At 50.5% G+C, this 21515-nt stretch overlaps 1 protein-coding gene across 1 annotated transcript in view; it reads left to right on the top strand.

The window, feature by feature from the left end:
* Atp1a1 (ATPase Na+/K+ transporting subunit alpha 1) overlaps window positions 1-16044 on the top strand; it is a 28821-nt gene extending 12777 nt beyond the window's left edge. Inside the window, exons 5-23 of the mRNA XM_052730823.1 lie at window positions 855-968; window positions 1246-1380; window positions 1496-1613; window positions 2017-2285; window positions 2728-2926; window positions 3816-3925; window positions 5254-5388; window positions 5851-6043; window positions 7059-7234; window positions 8156-8292; window positions 9201-9351; window positions 9883-10051; window positions 10164-10318; window positions 10797-10920; window positions 12039-12184; window positions 12309-12439; window positions 13063-13164; window positions 15133-15224; window positions 15684-16044. Of these exons, the coding sequence (XP_052586783.1) occupies window positions 855-968; window positions 1246-1380; window positions 1496-1613; window positions 2017-2285; window positions 2728-2926; window positions 3816-3925; window positions 5254-5388; window positions 5851-6043; window positions 7059-7234; window positions 8156-8292; window positions 9201-9351; window positions 9883-10051; window positions 10164-10318; window positions 10797-10920; window positions 12039-12184; window positions 12309-12439; window positions 13063-13164; window positions 15133-15224; window positions 15684-15712 (2685 nt within the window). The 3' untranslated portion in view covers window positions 15713-16044. The remainder of the gene's footprint in view (window positions 1-854; window positions 969-1245; window positions 1381-1495; window positions 1614-2016; window positions 2286-2727; window positions 2927-3815; window positions 3926-5253; window positions 5389-5850; window positions 6044-7058; window positions 7235-8155; window positions 8293-9200; window positions 9352-9882; window positions 10052-10163; window positions 10319-10796; window positions 10921-12038; window positions 12185-12308; window positions 12440-13062; window positions 13165-15132; window positions 15225-15683) is intronic.
* Window positions 16045-21515: the final 5471 nt, after the last annotated feature.

Here is a 21515-nt window from a genome sequence, read left to right as displayed (position 1 = left end):
CTCTGGGTGGCAGCAGCAGCTCTGCCACGGTCTTGGTCTAGGTTCAGCTGCCACTTGTAGATGGCAGAGCTCAGCTCTTCGCTTAGGTGTATTATACTTGGCCTAGAAAAGTCTGTTCTTTAGAAGTTCTTGGAAAGATACCATTTTTTTTTTTTTTTTTGGTTTTTCGAGACAGGGTTTCTCTGTGTAGCTTTGCGCCTCTCCTGGAACTCACTTGGTAGTCCAGGCTGGCCTTGAACTCACAGAGATCCGCCTGGCTCTGCCTCCCGAGTGCTGGGATTAAAGGCGTGCGCCACCACCGCCCGGCTACCATTGTTTTAATAGAGCAAGAGAAAGAGATTCACCTAGAATATTTGCAAAAGCCTCAAGTGAGTGGCTGGAGGTCTGTAATTATTTCATACACAGACACGCATGCACACGCGTTCACGGGCTCCAGAGAGATAAACGTGGAGATGTGAGCTCCCTGTGTTCTGCAGCCGTGACCTCTCCAGATCTGCTTTTTGTTCAGTCTGAAGTACTGACTATTCCCACTGCTCTGCTGAGAGCCGTGAGGCCTAACTAGGGTCTTGTCTGCTCCCTTCCAGCTGTACCTCGGTGTGGTGCTCTCTGCTGTAGTAATAATACTGACTATTCCCACTGCTCTGCTGAGAGCCCTGAGGCCTAACTAGGGTCTTGTCTGCTCCCTTCCAGCTGTACCTCGGTGTGGTGCTCTCTGCTGTAGTAATCATAACTGGCTGCTTCTCCTATTATCAAGAAGCTAAAAGTGCTCTCTGCTGTAGTAATAATACTGACTATTCCCACTGCTCTGCTGAGAGCCGTGAGGCCTAACTAGGGTCTTGTCTGCTCCCTTCCAGCTGTACCTCGGTGTGGTGCTCTCTGCTGTAGTAATCATAACTGGCTGCTTCTCCTATTATCAAGAAGCTAAAAGTTCCAAGATCATGGAATCCTTCAAAAACATGGTCCCTCAGGTACCTGTTCTTTGCCCTTCCTTTCTGAGAGATTGACAGCTCTCACAACATAAATTAATGTGAAGTTAAGATATTCTGAGTGTGAAGTGATGTTGTCTAAGCAGTGTCTAGTGGGAATACTGTTGTAGCTGCAGTGTTTTGTATAATGAACGATATCTTTGCTGTAGACTCTGGTAACTTGGGATAAGCTCACTTGTGACTTGGTTTTCTTATTTTGAACTTTACCCTTGCCTTGTTGGGAATCATCTCATGGTGTCAACTGTCTCCCCTTCCAAAGCAAGCACTTGTAATTCGAAATGGCGAGAAAATGAGCATCAACGCAGAAGATGTCGTAGTCGGGGACCTGGTGGAGGTGAAAGGTGGAGACCGGATTCCTGCTGATCTCAGAATCATCTCTGCAAACGGCTGCAAGGTAGGTTTGCAGGAGACCTCTCCTGGCCAGCTCTGCTCGGGAGGCAGGATGAGCTGAGGGTCACAGTAGCCTGTGGTGAGCCTGGGTAACACCCTACACTTCCTCTTACACACAGGTGGATAACTCCTCACTCACCGGTGAGTCAGAACCCCAGACTCGGTCCCCAGATTTCACCAACGAGAACCCCTTGGAGACGAGGAACATTGCTTTCTTCTCAACCAACTGTGTGGAAGGTAGGCTATTTAAGGCACTTTCTGGCGTGCCTTAGTATTTACTGTGGGTGGTAACAGAAAGAGAGAGAAGATAGGCACAATTCCTCCCTTTTTGCTGACTCTGTTCTGACAGCTTCCCTCAGCACAGAGCAGAGAGGCTTCACCTGCTGCCAGGAAAGCCCAGGAAGCCTTCCCTTCTCCCCGCACAGTGCTCTGTACTGATAGCAGCAGGCCAGCGTGACTCCTGCTCTCCTGGCAGTGGGTCACAATCCCTTCATCAAGGACTCTGCTTTAAAACAGCAAGTTACCCGGAGAGCTAGGCCCTTTTCAAGGACAGAAGTCTACACATGTGTATTCTGTCTCTTTCAAAACTGAGCACGTTCTCTGGCCTCTGGCTGACAGTTTCCCCTCCCCTTCTCTCAAGGGACTGCACGTGGCATCGTGGTGTACACTGGGGATCGAACTGTGATGGGCAGAATCGCCACACTTGCTTCTGGGCTGGAAGGCGGCCAGACACCCATTGCTGAAGAAATCGAACATTTCATCCACCTCATCACGGGTGTGGCCGTGTTCCTGGGGGTCTCTTTCTTCATCCTTTCCCTGATCCTGGAGTACACCTGGCTGGAGGCTGTCATCTTCCTCATTGGGATCATCGTAGCCAATGTGCCGGAAGGTTTGCTGGCCACTGTCACGGTAAGATCAGCTTGTATGGGTGCAGGGCTTGGCCATGAGCCTCTTGTTTCCAACTTCTGTATTTATGTTCTGGATTTGTCTGTGTGGTCTTTGGTTCCACATCACGTAAGATGTAACAGAGAAACATCAGCTTAGGTTTATCAGGAACCCCAAAACATGACATTGTGTTCTCAAGTTATCATGTAGCCCAACTCAGGACAGTGGAGGAAAAATAATAACGTGGAGATCAGTATGGAGGATTGACTTGATAAAGTCTGTTATTTTTATTACATTGTTTTGGGGGTGGGGGGGAGGGAGGGAGTCTCCACCATCTTCATGACTTCAGGAGAAGGTTGGAGACATTGAGTTTTAAATACATGTCTTCGGTCTTAGGATGTAGTGGAGTTTCTGTAGCACTCGAGCTTGGCCGAGTGATGTCCTCTCTGGCCTGCCCTTCCTGTAGGTGTGCCTGACGCTCACTGCCAAGCGCATGGCCAGGAAGAACTGCCTGGTCAAGAACTTGGAAGCTGTGGAGACCTTGGGGTCCACGTCTACCATCTGCTCAGACAAAACTGGAACTCTGACTCAGAACCGGATGACCGTGGCCCACATGTGGTTCGACAATCAGATCCACGAGGCTGACACCACGGAGAATCAGAGTGGTAAGGCTGGGCCCCACCTCCCGCTGCAGCACCTACCTGCCTGCCCTGCTTTATTTATTGTGTGCGTGTGTGGGCCCAGGTGTGCTCTTGCACCGTGTGGAGGTCAGAGGGCAGCTTGCAGGAGGCTGTTCTCTCCTGTCATGTAGGATCCGGGGACCGAGTCCGGATCATCATGCTGAGCAGCAGGAGCCCTCACCACGCCTCTGAGCCATCTTGCCAGCCCCGCTTGTCTTTTTTTTTTTTCCTTTTTGATGAAGCTCATGACAGTGTTTTGTTTTTTTAGTTTGTTATTTATTGTTGGGGAGAGAGAGAAAGAGAAGAAAAATTAATTTACCCTATGCATATGATCGAGAACCACTACAAGCTAATGTGTTTAATTAAGAAGTGAATACCTCATTTTGGATTTGGGGGCGGGGGATAGACTTTAATAGAACTTTTAAATGACACAGCATTCAAAGTTAACAAGTCTTGAGGCTAGAGTGATGGTTCAGTTAAGGGTGCTTGCTGATCTTGCAGAGGACCTGGGTTTGATTCCCAGAACCTATGTCAAGGCGGTTCACAACTGCCTGTAACTCCAGTTGCTGGGGATTGATGCCTCTCACTTCTCTGAGGACCGGCATGCTCATGGGACACATAAATTCATGCATGCAAGCACACACACAGAGAAACACACATATAAATTAATTTTTTTTTTTTTTTTGGTTTTTCGAGACAGGGTTTCTCTGTGTAGCTTTGCGCCTTTCCTGGGACTCACTTGGTAGCCCAGGCTGGCCTCGAACTCACAGAGATCCGCCTGGCTCTGCCTCCCAAGTGCTGGGATTAAAGGCGTGCGCCACCACCGCCCGGCTAAATTAATTTTTTAAAAGTCGTGTTTTCTTGTTTCCATCAGGTGTCTCCTTTGACAAGACGTCGGCCACCTGGTTCGCTCTGTCCAGAATTGCTGGTCTCTGTAACAGGGCCGTGTTTCAGGCAAACCAAGAAAACCTGCCTATTCTTAAGGTATACCCCAGAAGCACTTTTGCTGGTTTGGGGTGGGGGTGGGGGTAAGGATATAGTCACCAGGGAAGAACTGCCACCTTTCTTTCTAAACAGCACCTTACCTTTGTGTGTAGAAAAGCAACTTCATTGCATAATGCTTGAGGTCTTCTGTAGGAATCTTTGCTTTGTATCGCAAACGTTGTGTTGCCTAGAGCCCCGAAGTGCTTCCAGTGGCCACAGTCCATATGGATAAAGTAAAACTCTGACCTGAGTGAGACGGGACGAGGAGAGAGATTCTTTCCTGGTGGAAAACCTAAGCAGACTAGGTTTCCCCTCGTTCCTGTGATAGCACCTAACCAAAGGGGCTCTGAGACTGCTCTGGACTGTAATTGTGTTTGCCATGTTCAGATACACCAGATTCCAGTAAATCCCCTAAGCCATTTATGTTCTTAAAATAGCTCAGCTATTTCCCTTATCTCACTCGTTCTTAGCTTGCTTACTAATGATGCAGAAATAAGATCAAGCGCAGTCCCGGCCTCCTGGAATACTCACCAACTCTGAAATGGCTGGGACTGGCCTGTGTGGCTCAAGTGACAGACAGTGCGGTCCCAGAAGGACCATGGGTTACAGATGTCCTCGTGAGCATCCCTTTGCTCACCTGAGTGTCCAGGCTTTCCTGTCAGAGGTCTAAGACGTTCGCCTGTATAGAAGTTGACAGGTAGAACTAACTGCCTAGGAAGTCAGGGTAGCTAGCTGTGTGACAGTGAAGGAAGTAGATCATGGAAAACGCTAAGTGTGTGTCCCCAAAGTGAAGACCGCATAAAATGCCAGCTGATTATGCTACTGCCAGAGCTGGTGAGAGAGTCAGCCCAGGTTTTTGTTGTGGTTGTTTGCACAGCAGAATTAGCTTAAGAGCTCTAAACCTTTGCCTTGCCCTTGACACAGTCTTCCTGGCTTTGAACCCTGAGCTGTTTTAAAGTCTGGGCCAGTGAGCGATGGTGGAAGTGTTTGCTGTAGTTTTGTTTTTTGGTTTTTTCAGACTTAGAACTGGAAATGTTCAGTTGTGAATAGGGTTGACTGAGGCTTTTTAGCAGGCCTGAGGAAGGTAAAACTAGACTGCAGGAGGTTGGGAGGGTGTGCCGGTGGTGCCTTCTGGCACCTTTTCGCCTGAAGCTGACATGGGTGGGGAAGAAGGCGCTTAGACTGGCCTGAGGCACCGTGAACAGCCTGGTCTGGGTCCCTCCTCGCCTGTTTTCTCCACCACTGACAAGATTGGAGGACATCCAGAGTTCTTTGGGTTTCTCGTGATGCCTTTGCGGGGCATTAACGGACTGTGTCTCTGTTCCCAGCGGGCAGTTGCAGGCGATGCCTCTGAGTCGGCACTCCTAAAGTGCATTGAGGTCTGCTGTGGCTCCGTGATGGAGATGCGGGAGAAGTACTCCAAGATAGTGGAGATTCCCTTCAACTCCACCAACAAGTACCAGGTGTGTAGATCTGGGGCCTTCTCATGGGGCAGCGGGGAGGCTGGGGGAGATGAGCTAGAGGAAGAGATAGTCTCCGCTCAGGTTTGACAATGTCTCCCTTTCAATTATTTGAAAAGCAGTAGGAAAAATGAAACCTCTCTTTGAATGCTGTTGGGGACTTTGGAGTTGGGGGCTGAACAGGAGGGAGAATCTGTACACTAGCCTTAGCCAGCGTTCTCCAAGAGTTTGGGAGATTGCCTCTGTGAGCACACACGTAGAAGACGTGTGTTCACATGTGAACTTAGGCGTACAGCACAGTGCTCGCTCTTTTCTTCTGTAGCGTTCAGCATGTGAGAGATTTACGGGTTCAGAAAGATCTTAGCTTGTCTTATAGGAGATACCCGCTAGTTAGGAGAGCCTCCTTTTTCTCCCTGGACTGCCATGTGCAGCCACCTAATGTTTCTTCCTAAATAATCTTCACAGTTGTCCATTCACAAGAACCCAAACACTTCCGAGCCTAAACACCTGCTGGTGATGAAGGGCGCCCCAGAAAGGATCCTGGACCGCTGCAGCTCCATCCTCCTCCATGGCAAGGAGCAGCCGCTGGACGATGAGCTGAAAGACGCCTTTCAGAATGCCTACCTGGAGTTGGGAGGCCTTGGGGAGCGAGTGCTAGGTATGCAGGTGACTACCTATGGCTCCAGAGCATGGCTTGGTCCTAGACAGCCACAGCAGTTACTTATCTCTGTGTCAATTCTTTCTGGGGCCATCTTGCTTTTTGTTGTTGTTGTTGTTGTCTTATATTGTTTAAAGCAGAAAGTGGTAGAGACATAATGGTTATCTTGGGAAACAGAGTCTTGATGATTTGCTACTGGCATGGACTTACACCTGTGGCCACGTGATGGTTAGTTCTGGGTGGGGGATAGGGTGAGAGCTTTATTAGCTAAACTCTTTGTTATGGCCATGGTCTGTAAGCTTAATTAAAATCTATCCATTTTTGGTGTGCCTAAGTAATGCCTGGGATGGCTGTGCATGGTCCATGGGAAGCGACCATTCCACTCATAAGACCAGCAGCAAACTAAAAGCCAGGGTGCTTCCTGTCTGTGGTAGCCGGGCAGCTGTTGAGGCTTACACGTTCATTTTGCCCACTGTCCATTGTATTTGGGCAAGTGGCACTTAGAGTATTTTGTGTGTTGATAGCTACAAATCCATTATTTGATTCTTTCCTGGTGGGATAATTGAGAACCAATCACTTGATCAAGTTGAATTCTCTAGGTCCAGTTACAGCAGGATGTCTGTTCTGCATTCATCTTCAAAGTAGCTCCTATGCATACCCGCACTGGTGCTCAGTAATACATGTCTAGACAGGAAGAGATGCCCTCAGGTTTCCAGATAAGGTAGCTAGACATAATTGCATAGGTGCTGGGCTGCCTGGTGGGCTGGTACTAAAAACTAGGAGCTGTCGGTCCAGTGTTCCCCACGTTGAATATTCCTGTCCCTTGGTAGTTCTTGCTTGTGGGTTCTGTCCTTCAGCCATTTTTGTTTTCTTTCACTGACTGTATTATTCATAAACTAGCCTCTTCCGCATTAAACATCCTGCCCAAGGTAGTCATGATGGATGATGGGCTGCAATGGTCCCCCACTGCCTACAGCACTGGAAACCCTGATGGGTACCCTGCCGTCCTTTGCAGGTTTCTGCCACCTCCTTCTGCCCGACGAACAGTTTCCGGAAGGCTTCCAGTTTGACACTGATGAAGTCAATTTCCCTGTGGATAACCTCTGCTTTGTGGGTCTGATCTCCATGATTGACCCTCCTCGAGCCGCTGTCCCCGATGCCGTGGGCAAATGCCGCAGCGCTGGGATTAAGGTAGGGCCCGGTGTTTCACTGGTTCCATCACAGAGCCCTGGTGCCCTGCCTGTGGATGCTTCCCGGATCTAGGCAGCTGCTTCCCCTCTCGGAGTGTCTATCAGTTTCTCATTTCCAAAGCCTTGGGCGCAACCCTGAAGGATCAGATAATTGTTCAAGTGTTGGATAAAGAACAGACGACGCCTCTCTGGTGTTTTCACTCTTCAGTGACTTGTTCTGTCTTCTGTGAAGGGCTCACGTGGTGTTGTATTTACCCTGTCACTTCCGCTGTTTTCACACCTACGAAAATACTTCATTGAGAAGCTTGATAGAAATTATTCTGTCAAGTGCTTTGTTTCTTTTGAAGTTAAAAAAAAAATAGGAACATAGTCTGGGGACATGGCTTAGTGGTTAAGAGTTCTTACTGCTCTTGCATGGGACCCAGCACTCCACGTCACGCAGCTCACAGCCACCTGTGACTCGGGCTCCAGGGGATCTGATGCCTCTGGTTTTCAAGGACTCCTGCACCATGCTATCCCTCTCCCCTCGATACAAACTCATATACACACAATTAAAATCTGTAACTATTCTTCAGAATTGTGTGAGTGTATAAGTACTAACCAGCAGTAGACACACCTTTGCCTATACACACCTCTACCTATACATACCTTTGCCTTTACAGTCCCACCCACCAAGATTAGGTTTTCTTTCTTCTCTCTCTCTCTCTCTCTCTCTCTCTCTCTCTCTCTCTCTCTCTCTCTCTCTCTCTCTCTGGGGGGTTTTAGTAAAATTGGATTTTACGTTTCTGTTAAAAGAGATGATACATGAAATATGATGTGACCGTGTGTCATAAAATCTTGATTTGGGGCTGTGGTTTCTTTCTGTAAATACATGTGTATGTTTTTGGTGAGTTGATACATATTATCCAATTTCCTGTTTCAGGTCATCATGGTCACAGGAGACCATCCGATCACAGCCAAAGCCATTGCCAAGGGTGTGGGCATCATCTCAGAAGGCAACGAAACTGTGGAAGACATTGCTGCCCGCCTCAACATTCCAGTGAACCAGGTGAACCCCAGGTACAGCAGGAAGCTTAAATAGAATCTCTTCTCGGCTCTGGACTGGTTTCTTGGCTTGCACCAGGGGAATAGGGAATGCACCTGCACCACCAGAACGTGACCTTGTTGTTCAAAGGGAGAAAGCCACACTAACCCACGTGGTGATTGCTGTTCGGAGTGCTTGTTGTAACGATGTCATGCAGAACTTGGAGGTAGAGGCTTAGAGGTATTCAGGGTGCCCAGAACTGGAGCAGTCAGATAATAAAGAGTCTGGCCTGGCTTCTGGTCCAGCGCTGATCGCCGCTGGACTCTTAGTGTCTGGTCAGTTTCCAGGTCCACACGGAGAAAGTGAATGAGGAAGAACAATTGTTCGGGTAACTCAGGCAAGGAGGGAGCTAGCGTTCAAGTAAAATGTGGAGAGTCGAAGCCAGGGAGTCGCTCAGAGAGCACTCAGAGGGCGATGGTGCTTGCCACAGCCTCGTGACCTGAGTTCGCTGCCTGCAACACATCTGAAGGGAGAGGGAGAGAAACAACTCCCCAAAGCTGTTCTCTGGCCTCCACATGTACGGCTTGGCCTGCATTCCCGTGTAGACGCGTGTACCTACGTGTATACATGCACACGCACACGCACACACGTGCACGTACACACATTAAAAAGCAGACGGTAGGAAAGGTTTTTCTCAGCTCTGCCATTTCTAAAAATGTGTCTGACTTCCGTCTGTCTGTTGGTGTTGGGGAGAGGAAGGCAGCAAGCCGGCCAGCCTCAGGTGACTGTGAGCCTTGAGTGTGGCGCCCTGCGTGACAGTCTGTAAATACGGAATGAGACCAGCTCTGAAGTGGTGGGGCGTCCTCTGCTGGGTCTGGGTTCCCTTTCTGAAGTGCTGCCGAATGGACGGTGACCTTTGTTGCTTCCCTGACCCTGCTCCTAGAGATGCCAAGGCCTGTGTCGTGCATGGCAGTGACTTGAAGGACATGACCTCCGAGGAGCTGGATGACATTTTGCGGTACCACACGGAGATTGTGTTCGCCAGGACCTCTCCTCAGCAGAAACTCATCATCGTGGAGGGCTGCCAGAGGCAGGTCAGTGAGCTGCATCGGGCCCCACGGTCCCGTGGGAGCGGAGCTGAAGTGGAGAGAACAGGCTCTCTGTGTCTGTGTGGTAGGGAGCTCCAGGCGTAGGAAGAGTGACTCAGCCATGCAGCAGTGATAGAAGCCTGTGGCCGGTTTGTACTGTAGTGCAGAGCTCAGCCTCAGTGAGTCCCTAGGAGCAGCAGAATGGGGTCACAGGGTCGTTAGTGCACGTGGCGGTTGCCAGGAGACCCTCCCCTAAGTTTTAACTGTTGTTGTACCTGCAGGAATGGGGCTTGCCCAATGCCACTCACCGGGGTCATTCCCCTGAGTAGTCCAGGCTAAATGGGGAGACTGTCCTTGTCATTTCTCCCTGTTGTCATTGTGGGTGGGGTCCGTGTGAGCACGGGGCCAAGGTAGTTCCAAGGCTCTGTGTAGCCTCCGTGGGAGAGAAAGGCATCTATCATCCGCTGACTGTCTCTCCCTTTTCATCCCTGCAAAGAAATGGGGCTTTATTAACCCATCTCCTCCTCCTCTGGGCAGGGTGCCATCGTGGCCGTCACGGGGGATGGTGTCAACGACTCTCCAGCTTTGAAAAAAGCAGATATTGGGGTTGCCATGGGGATTGTTGGCTCAGATGTGTCCAAGCAAGCTGCTGACATGATTCTCCTGGACGACAACTTTGCCTCCATTGTGACTGGAGTGGAGGAAGGTGAGAGCACCTTTGAAGGGCTCCCCAGCAGGCAGGCAGCGGGCTTCCACACTCGTGTTCAGTTTCGTGTCTGTCTCTTCAGCCGTCTAATAAAAACGTCTTGCTTTTCCAGGTCGCCTGATCTTTGATAACTTGAAGAAATCCATTGCTTACACCCTCACCAGTAACATTCCGGAAATCACCCCCTTCCTGATATTTATTATTGCGAACATTCCACTGCCCCTGGGGACTGTGACCATCCTCTGCATTGACTTGGGCACTGACATGGTATGTGAGTGTCACAGCCACGAATGAATGTAGTGATGACATGTCCCCATAGGCTGCTACCAGCTCTCGTTGTTCCTGGGACCTATGGAGCTGGTGTATGAAAAGAAATTCTCAACGACTAGCCAAGCCTCAGCATCACTGGCTCCGTGTGACTTGTCATCAGGGCAATTGTCCATATTGTGTTACCAGAAAAAGAGTTCCCACTTTTGTACAAGTTTACTTAAGGAATCATCGGATTCCCTAATAGTCTTCCATGTATTTAAAATAAAAACAAAAAATAACAGAAAAAAAAAAACTTTCAGAAAAAAGAGGGCAGGGGCTAGATAGATGGCCCAGCGGTTAAGAGTGCCTGGCGAGCCTCCCATTCAACATACACACAGCATGTATAAATAAAATCTTTTTTTTTAAGAGGGAGGGAGCAAGAATTTTGTAATACAAGTTCCTGATACCCACTTCTTTCCCTCCTCACCTCTGGCAGGTTCCCGCCATCTCCCTGGCCTATGAGCAGGCTGAGAGCGACATCATGAAGAGACAGCCCAGAAATCCCAAAACGGACAAACTTGTGAATGAGCGCCTGATCAGCATGGCCTATGGACAGATCGGTGAGCCTTGTCCCAGTGTAGAGCAGGCGCCAGGAAGGGCCTGGAGGGATGTTCTCTGTCTGGGGTAGGCTGTGACAGGGTTCAGACTGGAGAGGGACGGATGAGGACACAATTCAGTCACAGAGTCAGGCCCTGGGTTCAGTTCTGAGTGTGCAGTAGAGGGGGATAGGGGCCAGACTGGAGTCTCCCTGCCGTGGGAACGCTTCGCTGCCTGACTGGTGGTTTTTGTGCAAACTGTAGTTCTTTATTAAGCACTGGGAGCAGCTGTCCTCACCCACCCTGTGGAATATCAGGTGCCTGGGTCTGTACTTGTCCCCTCAGGCCGCTTTCTCTGGGTGGGGAGGGTGGGTCGCATGCCTCTGTTTCATTGCGATAGAGTTTGACATCGAAGGTTTGCTCTGTGGGTTCCTCTCCAAATGATGGTTCTCCCCACCCTCATCTGCCACTGGTTTCTGCAGAGTGACCAGCCATCAGGAGATCTGAGGGATAGGACATCCAAATGCCCTAATTCTTAATGCCTTTCTTTTTCAAGAAAACATAGAGCGAGCCATGAGTGACTTGATCCTAATAGCGGTTAGGTCTGTGAATGCTTGGGAGAGGTAACATGGATTAGCATCATTACAGAAATTATGACCAGATTCCATGAGATAACTCCCGGCGACAGAGCAGTAGATTGAGAGTGCCTCACATCTTTGAGGAAGACCTAGTTGTGAGAGAAAGATGCTCTGCTCTGGAGAACTTGGGGTGTCCTTGCTGGGTTGAATGACAGGAGAAAAGGGGTTGTCATAAGATACCTCAGGAGCTAGCAAAGTGTGGAAGTCTTGAAGTGGAAAGAGACCATGATTTCTTAGATTAAAAAGTAGGAAAACTGATGGTGTGAGAGAAGCCCATGTTTTAAGAGGAAGACCTCTGTGTCCTCCAGCCCAGTGTGTCCCACATGCTCCCTTCCAGCCCTCAGCCCGCAAGAGACAGTGGCTGGCATGTCTTCCTGTGCCTTCATCAGTCAGTGACCCAGGAAACCCACCCCCACTTCTGCCCTCCATGCTCTGGGGGGCTGCTGGGGTGGGGATGGGGGGCCTCGGGTGAGGGCTAACACTCAGGTGCTTTTCCCACCGTAGGTATGATCCAGGCCCTGGGGGGCTTCTTCACTTACTTTGTGATTCTGGCCGAGAACGGTTTCCTCCCCTTTCACCTGTTGGGCATCCGAGAGACCTGGGATGACCGCTGGGTCAACGATGTGGAAGACAGCTACGGGCAGCAGTGGGTAAGGACCGGTGTCCACTGTGGTGGGAGCCAGTGCTCCTCCAGCCCTGAGGACGTGCAGCGCGGCCGGCCACGGGCTGTGTGGGGGAAGAGCCAGGGCTGAGGCGCCTGCTTTCACCTTTCAGACCTACGAGCAGAGGAAGATCGTGGAGTTCACCTGCCACACAGCGTTCTTCGTCAGTATTGTGGTGGTGCAGTGGGCCGACTTGGTCATCTGCAAGACCAGAAGGAACTCTGTCTTCCAGCAGGGGATGAAGTAAGTTGTGAAGGGCACAGAGAGGACCTGGTAACTTTTTTTTTTTTTTTTTTTTTGGTTTTTCGAGACAGGGTTTCTCTGTGTAGCTTTGCGCCTTTCCTGGAACTCGCTTTGGAGACCAGGCTGGCCTCGAACTCACAGAGATCCGCCTGGCTCTGCCTCCCGAGTGCTGGGATTAAAGGCGTGTGCCACCACCGCCCGGCTGGACCTGGTAACTTTTTAAACGAACCTTCACAATAAGCCGAGCGTCTGACACCCATGCCCGAGTTCCTGAACTGTCCACCAAGAGTGTCCAGCCTGCATCGAACCCCAGATACCTGTGAATAGAGGCCAACACGAAGTTTCAAGCTTACTTAGAGTTGTTTTCGTTTTAGTTTTCTGTTTGTTTTTTTCCTCGTCCTCCCCACCACCTGCAGTTCTCAAGCCTGTCCTTGGTAGAGATGTTGCCATGTCAAAAGGCTGGACACACCCCACAGAGTAGAATGCTCAGCCTTCCCCATCCTGCCCCTCAGATCTTACTGACAGCTCATGCATTAGGTGCTGATCTGCCGTCACACTCACAGAGCATTAGAAGAGAAATCTGCATTTGCAACTTGTAAACTTTGGTCTCCCTTGAATCTTAGGAACAAGATCTTAATATTTGGCCTCTTTGAAGAGACAGCCCTCGCTGCCTTCCTGTCCTACTGCCCTGGGATGGGCGCCGCCCTTAGGATGTATCCCCTCAAGTAAGTTGGGCCTCTTGCATTCCAGAAAGTGTGGACATAGTTTGTGTGGCTCTTCCCCTCATGTCGTGTGCGAGTGCCTGTTCTTGCTGGGCTTCTGGGTGGTGTGTGTGAGAGTTCCTCTGCACTGGAAGGTAGGAAAGCCAGACCCGACGGTAAACCAGACCGACAAATTGAGACCTGCCAGGGCCCAGGATTTGGCCCAAGGCGAGACTGTACAAGCTCTGGTTCCTTGAAATTGCTCAACAGCAAACTGTTGAACCCTCGGGTCCTCTGCAGTCACAGCCCAGCCACCTAGAGCCGTTCTGGGCTTTGGAGGCTCAGGCCCGAGTCTGTTTGCTCGCCCTGGTCACGTGTCACCTCTCTGCCTTCCTGGAGGCTCCAAAGGGTTCTTTTGACCTCACAGTCAGTTGTGGGCGGAGCTGAGCAGTTTAGAAAGTAGATCTCCCGTCGTTCCGTGTTCAGAAGCAGACCGGCCTTTGCGTAGAGAATGACTTTGTGCTTCTCTTAGGTCTCAGTTCTTATGTATAGGGTTCACCATGAAATCTGGCAGCCAGTGGAAACTTCCACATGTGTCCGCTGCTGTCCGGTAACTGGTTGAGGTTGAGCAGCTACAACTTGATAAAAACATGTTGAGCTGCAGAGCATGGCGCTCTTCCAACACAAGATCCTTTGAGAGCATCAGTCTCTTGAATTCCACCCCCAAACCCCATCATTGCTCAGACTCATCTGGACCATGTCTCCTCCTGGCCTCTTGCCAACACTTCCCTCCACTGACCTCATCTTTGAAACCATACCCTTTGGCCACATCAAGTGTGTACAGTCAGTCTATGGGGCAAGGTGGGGCTGGCACCCAGGGTGTGTCTCACAGCCTGCCCGAGCCCATGGTAGGCTAGTTCACTATTATTACCCTCTCTGCCTATGTCTTCGGTAAGGATGCTCTCTCCCAACCCATCAAACGGCTGAAGTCCTTGGAGCTTATCTCCATGTGGTCTTGCCCTCCTGGTCCTGGTCCAGGGCTCTCATATCTCTCCATTGGCTGGCTATTTCTGATCTCCAGGTAATAGTCTTTATGGCTTTGGTCACCGTGTGCTACAGTACCCTGCAGCGCATCAGATGCAAGCAATGTCCAAGTTGGATTCTCTTGCCTGAGTCTTGAATGGGAAGAGGGTCGAAGGGGTCACGGGTTTCCAAACAGCTAGCTGAGAAGTCCCAGTGAGGAGGAGCAGGGCCTCGGGACTTCGCCACCTTCCAGGCACTTTGGATCTTTTGTGAGCTGACTTCCTCCTGACAGCCTCGGTGCTCCTGCCCCTGCTGAGGCAGTGAGGTCACCTTTCCACTGTTTCGGGCACATAGGAAGGGCGGGGACTGCAAAGCTGGCCGGGCATCCTTCCTCCCTTGTTTACCCGGGAGCCCGTAGTCAAGGAAGCCTAGTGCCTGCAGGAGGCTGCCCGGAGCCTGTCTCTCTGCTGGGGACCTTGTGGCAGCCTCTCCAGGCCCCCTGAAGACCTTTCTCATGTGTCAGGGCTCTACTTCTCTTATTCCCCAGATCCGGGAACTCAAAACACACAGCTGGTCCTCCCAGATTCCTTGGCCAGAAACTGAGTGTAGGGTCTGAATAAACTGGCTTTGACCCCCCACTGGCAGTTCTCTGCAAATGCCAAGGCGGGAGACAAATGCACTTGGGAGCTTAAGCACTTTAGGAAAGGAAGAAAGGAAATGTCCAGTCACTCCCAGACTGTTAGCAGAAAATACAGTCAGCTCAACTCGATTCACAGGCAAGTGGAGCTCAAGGCAGACGGGCTGCCTTCATGCAATGCAGGCTGGCTTCTGCAGCTCCAGGCCTAGTGGAGGGGGAGTCTGTGAGTCCGCTGATGGTTTCCTCCTCGTTTTGGAGACGACGTGTGCTTTCTCTGTCTTCCTTTGAACTGCCTCGTGTGTGTCTAACCCGGTAACTGATTCTGTCTCCAGACCTACGTGGTGGTTCTGTGCCTTCCCCTACTCCCTCCTCATCTTCGTGTATGACGAAGTGCGGAAGCTCATCATCAGGCGACGCCCTGGCGGTAAGTGAGCATCCGGCCTGCCTTCTCAGTCGGTTACAGCCGTCATGTCTCCCACATAGAGAACTGAATTAAGGTCAATACAGAGCGTGGTTTCTCTTTAAAACGTACAAACCAAACATAATGTAACGTTAAAAAAAAAAAAAAATCTTGACATAAACCTAATAACACAGTATTCCTGGAGAGAGCTAATTAGCTACAGCTGAGGCCTCAGGTACACACACACACACACACACACACACACACACACACAGCCTCGAACACTCACAGAGTCTCGCATACACACACACACGCACACGCACGCACCCACACGCACACTCACATACACATACACACACACACACACACACACACACACACACACACACACACACACACAGTTATCCTTAGGGAGTCACTGTCCTGGTTTTTCCTGAAAGCGGACTCACTCACTGTATGTATCCCTCTCTCCCTCTCTCCCAGGCTGGGTGGAGAAGGAGACCTACTACTAACCCACTGCCCTGCACGCCGTGGAGCATGTGGAGCATCGTGCCACACTGCACCCACCCCCACCCCCTCTTTGTGTACTTCAAGTCTTGGAGCTCGGAACTCTACCCTGGTAGGAAAGCGCCAAAGCATGTGGGGAGCCAGACGTCCTGGAATGAAGCATGTAGCTGTCATGGGGGGCGGGGGGAGGGCTGCCTGAAAACACCCTGTACAGGAACGACAGTGGGCAAGGTTTATATGTGCCTTTTTGTTTTTGTAAAAAAGGAAAACCTGGAAAGACTGAAAGATTACGTTTTATATCTGGATTTTTACAAATAAAGATGGCTATTATAATGGAGTCTGCCTTGTGTCCTTGTCACTTCTTGGGGACCGGGTTGTGCATGATGAGCTGTGTGTTTCCGCGTGTGGATCCCGAGGCCATCAGCTCAGAGGCATCTCCTGGGGCTTGTTAGGAAAGGCTTGATGAGGCTGTCAGCAGCGTGGTTAATAAGCTCCCCAGGTGACGGACACCCACATTGGAAAGCCAGAGGCCAAGAGGAAACTGTCCCTTCTTGGGATGTAAAAGCTTCCCTGACCCATTTTCCTAGGTACTATCTAGTTACTGTAGCCAGGGCATCACCTCTTCCTTAGTTCTTGGCTTCTTAGCAGGGGACAGACACTTCACCTGAGTGATTTCCTGACCTCAGTTAGCTGAGGCCTATGCAAATCTTAGTCCCTCGGGCCTTCCTGCTTGCTCTCCAAATCCAGCGTAGCTCCCAGAACCTCAGCCCCAGTTTGTTTCAGTGGGAAAGACTGTGCGCCAGCCTGGCCTGTGCGCTCTGGGGCTCGGTCTTAGAGTCCGCCCTAAATTAGCACCACCCACAGCAGTTCCGGATGTGGCTCTGTGCCAGAAGGTTCCTTGTACTTCAGGGTCCTGTGGAGTAGCACCTACTGCTTTCAGGGGCCTTGAGTCCCAAGCAGGGCTGTTATTGTCACTCCTGAGGAAGTATGACAAGCTGCGCTCACCTCTGGTTCCAAATGGTGGCCGTCATCTGCCAGATGACGTGTGTTTTTCTGAGAAGCCTTAGCCCATCAGTCAGGTTTATGTGCTACTCTGAAGTGTGTGGGGGGAAGCAAATGCCACATGCCCCCCCCACCCCACCCTACCCTCATTGCTACCACCAGAGCTTCAAGACTGAGAAGGGGGTCTTAGTTCATCTCCTGCCTTGAACTCTGCTGATCCATGCTTGCAAACGAGTCATCTTCAACAAGAGTTGTCTCTCAAACCGACATGAAACTGGGATAGAACAAGCCAAGGACGCTGGGATTAGAGGGTGCCAGGCAAAGGCTGCTGAGAACCGCTAGGGTGACTGCCGGCGTCCTCCCTATGCGCTTAGACCGCCACAGGCCTGTTTGTCCCAACCCTGACACTTGGCGTGTCTGTTTTCTGTCACTCCTGGGTGTGGGCCAGAGAGAGCACACTATGATGATGAAGGTCATGGGTATTTACAGATTTGAGGTTTTTTGTTTGTTTTCGAGACAGGGTTTCTCTGTGTAGCTTTGGTGCCTGTCCTGATTCTCACGCGGTAGCCCAGGCTAGCCTCGAACTCACAGAGATCCGCCTGGCTCTGCCTCCCGAGTGCTGGGATTAAAGGCGTGCACCACCACCGCCCGGCCAGATTTAAGGTTTTTAAGTCAGCCTGGAACCTTGGGACTTCCTGGAAGGACAGCTTGCTGCCAGTCAGAACCTCTCCACTGTTCTAATCTGGGGAACACCTTGGAGGGAGAAGGGCTTCTGAGCCTCTCTCCCCTTGTCCACCAGGACGTCTCTGCCCTTTTCAATTTCACAACCGCCGTAGTAAAATAGAGAAAGAAGCTAAGTAGCCTGCAGTCAGGGTGAGCAGATGTCAAAGCCAACTCTCCTAGAGGCTGGGGCTTCCCAACCTTGTGAAACCGAGCTCTAGGCTACCAGCTCTTCCTCTTTACACTCGACTGTGACAGCCAATCAGGAATCTCCCTGGCACATCACAGAAACAGCTCCTAAGGATGACCTCAGTGACCAGCTCTCTGTTCCCTACAGATGTGCCTCCAAACCTGCCCTGACCACTCTTTCTAATGTTCCACAAGGCCCTGGCCCACATTCCGAGGGCTTTACCAGTCCTCTCAGCATTTGAATGTGAGTCTTGTTGGCCTTATATATCCTGAGCTCCCACCCTTCCTGTGGTCATTGAACACTTCTTGGGCCACACGATGACTTCTCTCTCCTCGCTCATTTTCCAGGAACTCTGCTTCCTCCATTCCCCCCCCCCCCCATACCAGTCCACCGAAACCATGCAGCTAATGTCACCATTGGCCTGATTGTCCATCAATGGACACTTCCTAATCCTCCTCGGCCTCAGCAGCGTCCATGCCACCAGCCTTACCACTTCCGGAACAGCTCCTGTCCTGCCGTCATCAACTTTGTTCACTCTAACTCCTCATTTTTCACCTGCTCCTTGATCCTTGGTCCTCTTAGGAATGACCTCATGCCCTTCTCTCTCCTGGCTCTATTCCTGCTGGGATGATCTCTAGCTTTATCTCATCTGCCCTCCCTAAACCCACTTGCATCCTGGACATCTTCATGTATTCAGGAATTAGACCATTCACTTGAATCTTAGTCCTAAAACGCAAACCTGTTTGAGCACCTGCAAAAATGAACGTTCTCTGTCTGGGCAGTGATGCCATCCATCCCTTGGATGCTATACTGACCTCTCCCCCATGCTGGGGCAATCACCAGGGTGTGGGCTCCAACAAAGTGGCTGAGGCCACGGCTTGGTGTCTTCCAATAGCCCAGATCCAAGTGTGGCTGTTTGTGGATTGATTCCTCATTTATATATGTGTGTGTGTAAGAGTGTGCATGTGTGTGTGTGTATATATATGTGTGTGTGTGTGTATATCATATAGTTATACTATATAATTACATAGTATAACAGAACACATGCACACAATGCCTAAACAGCCATAATTTTAAGTTGGATGCTCACTGGAGTCACTCTCTCAAAGGGAAGGGCTTACCCTACCTGATCTGTGCCCAGGTTACCACAGCCTGTGATGGAGGGGACCTCCTCTCAGTTTTGAGAATGAGCAGTGCCTAAAACTGGATATGGAGTTAGAGTGGAGGAGCATGTCAAAGTCATTAAGAAGACAAGATCTACCAAGAGATGGAGGCATCTGGGGTATCTCATACCCGGGACTGGCCCGGGTTCCAAAGCACTGTGGTTGATCTGGGTATCTCCTGTAAGAAGCCCGGTGAGTCTGGGATGGCCCACCGGATAGCTGACTTGTGCCCCATCCCATTCTAACCAGAGTTCCCGATTGGTTGTGTAGTCACTGGCACTGTGAGCTCTGTGCTCAGCTCCGCCTCACCGAGAAAGTGTTGTGCAATGGCCAATACTCTACTCCAAGAGAAGGGCAAAGAGACCTTTGTCCAGAGTGTCATGTAGCTCAGAAGAGAAGACAGGGCAAATCGGGAAGGGGGTGTGTCATACTTTCCCCCCAAAACCACTCTGTGACTACCCTGAGGTGCAAGCCTGAAGCACAGCATGTTGTGACGTCCACTGGACAGGGCCTCCTGTTGGACACACACACACACACACACACACACACACACACACACACACACACGCGCGCGCGCGCGCGCGCGCACAAGCACGTACGCATACCTCTAGGAAGGGCGTGCATGTGGGATGCTAATGCTTTGTCCCTAAGCATACCAGAAGTTTTGACTGTGGTGGAGAAGCCAGTGCTGGGGACAAGGACCAGAGAAGGGCAGTGTTTTTCTGAAAAACAAAGAACAGGGAGTTAGAGCTGGCATTAAAACCAGAGCATGGAAAGTTTCTCGGAAACTGAGCACAGGCTGTTGAACAGTTACTCAAATGAATTTGCCCCAGGACCTGAGTGATCAGGCTGCAACTTGTGTAACTGGGAAGCATGAAGTCTATAATCCCAGCTCAGTCTGCCTCTCCCGTTGGGCTTCTGGGCCTCTGCGTTGCTAACTGTTCCCGAGCAGTCAGAGTGTTCAGAGTTTTGTTGTTGTTGCCATGGTTCGTGATGGTGGTATCTTTTTTTTTTTTAATGCTATCATTCTCAGATCAGCTTTTCTGAAAGCAGAGGTCCCTCCCTCTCCCCTCCTGCCTGCCCCCTCTGTCCCCTCCTTCCCTTTCTGCATGGAGGGCTCTGACTCAGTGTAGTTAATCTGTGTGTAGGAAAGCAGAAATGTCTAAAGAGGCTGCTCACTATGCAAAGAATCCTTTTATAGTATGAATAATAGCTCCATTTAAAACCCACGGCAAGGTTTCAAACTTTTCCTGGAGTGACAGGACAGACAGGAAGGGTATGGATGCCAATGGCTGCCCTGAAGCAATATTTCCCTTTACTACAGGAAGGAAGCAGTGTCTCTGTGTCTCCCTCGGCAAAACAGTGAGAGCCTCAACGCCAGGTCTTTACCCCATGTGTATATGCACACGCGTGCGCGCACACACACACACACACACACACACACACACACACACACACACACACACACACGACTACCCACTTCCATTCCATAGCCCTGGCACTATGAGCACTGTCTGTAGGGCTTAGTTTTGACATACGTTCCATCTGGGGAATGGATATAAAAACACCCCATATTGCCCTTGGTGGTTTTACCCTCACACACTCGCCCTAAATCTGAACTCTCCCCCACACTAACTTTGGCACACATACTTGGAGGTTCACCCATCTGGAGGTCTGCCTACGTGTACTTGTTCCCCAAACAGCAATGATGATAGCCGCCAGAGAGTTGCTTAGGAAGCCACACCCCTTTCCTTCTGTAGCAGCCAGCTGGATCACATTTCCCAACCTATGGGAGGTTCCATCAAGGGACTCTTCCAGGCCATGGGATGTGAGCTAGCCTAACACATGTGCATCACTCCCAGGCTCAGCCACAAGCCCTTTGTGGTGGTTTGAATGAAAATGGGCCCCATAGGTTCATAAGAGGTGACACAATTAGGAGGTGTGGCCTTGTTGGTGTAAATGTGGCCTTGCTGGAGGAAGTGGGCCACTGGGGGTGGGCTTTGAGGTTTCAAGTAGTACTCAAGCCAGACCCAGTCACTATCTCTTCCTGCTGCCTGACAGTCCAGATGTAGAACTCTCAGCTACCTCTCCAGCAACATGTCTGCCTATGTGCCACCATGCTTCTCACCATAATGACAATGGACTAAATCTCTGAACTTGTAAGCAAGCCCCAGTTAAATGCCTTCCTTTATAAGTGTTGTCACGGTCATAATGTCTCTTCACTGCTAGTGTGGTGCTTTGAGTAGGTATGGCCCCCATAGACTCAGGTGTTTGAATGCGTGGCCCATAGGGAGTGGCACTATTAGACTACGTAGCCTTGTTGGAGTAGGCGTGGCCTTGGTGGAGGAAGTGTGTCACTGCAGGGGTGGGCTTTGAAGTCTCAGATGCTCAGGCTCAGTTTCAGTGGCTCACAGTTTTCCTGCTGCCTGCAGATCAAGATGTAGACCTCTCAGCTCCTTCTCCAGCACCATGTCTGTCTGCATACCACCATGCTTCTTGCCGTAATGATAGACTCAACTTCTGTACTGTAAGCCAGCCCCAATTAAATGTTTTCCTTTATAAGAGTTGCTGTGGTCATGGTTACTCTTCACAGCAATAGAACCCTAGCTAAGAAACCCGTTCACACAGAACTATGCTCTCCCTCTGTCTTGGCTGTGACAGGACACATGTCATGGAGGAGGGAAGATTTATCTTGGCTCATGGTCTCAGGGGTCTCCATTTGCAGCTGACTCC

The sequence above is a fragment of the Peromyscus californicus genome, unplaced genomic scaffold (genome assembly GCF_007827085.1).
Source record: "Peromyscus californicus insignis strain IS unplaced genomic scaffold, ASM782708v3 Scaffold_9__1_contigs__length_137607984, whole genome shotgun sequence".
Lineage (NCBI taxonomy): Eukaryota > Metazoa > Chordata > Mammalia > Rodentia > Cricetidae > Peromyscus > Peromyscus californicus.
This window is presented reverse-complemented; position numbering and strand designations above follow the sequence as displayed.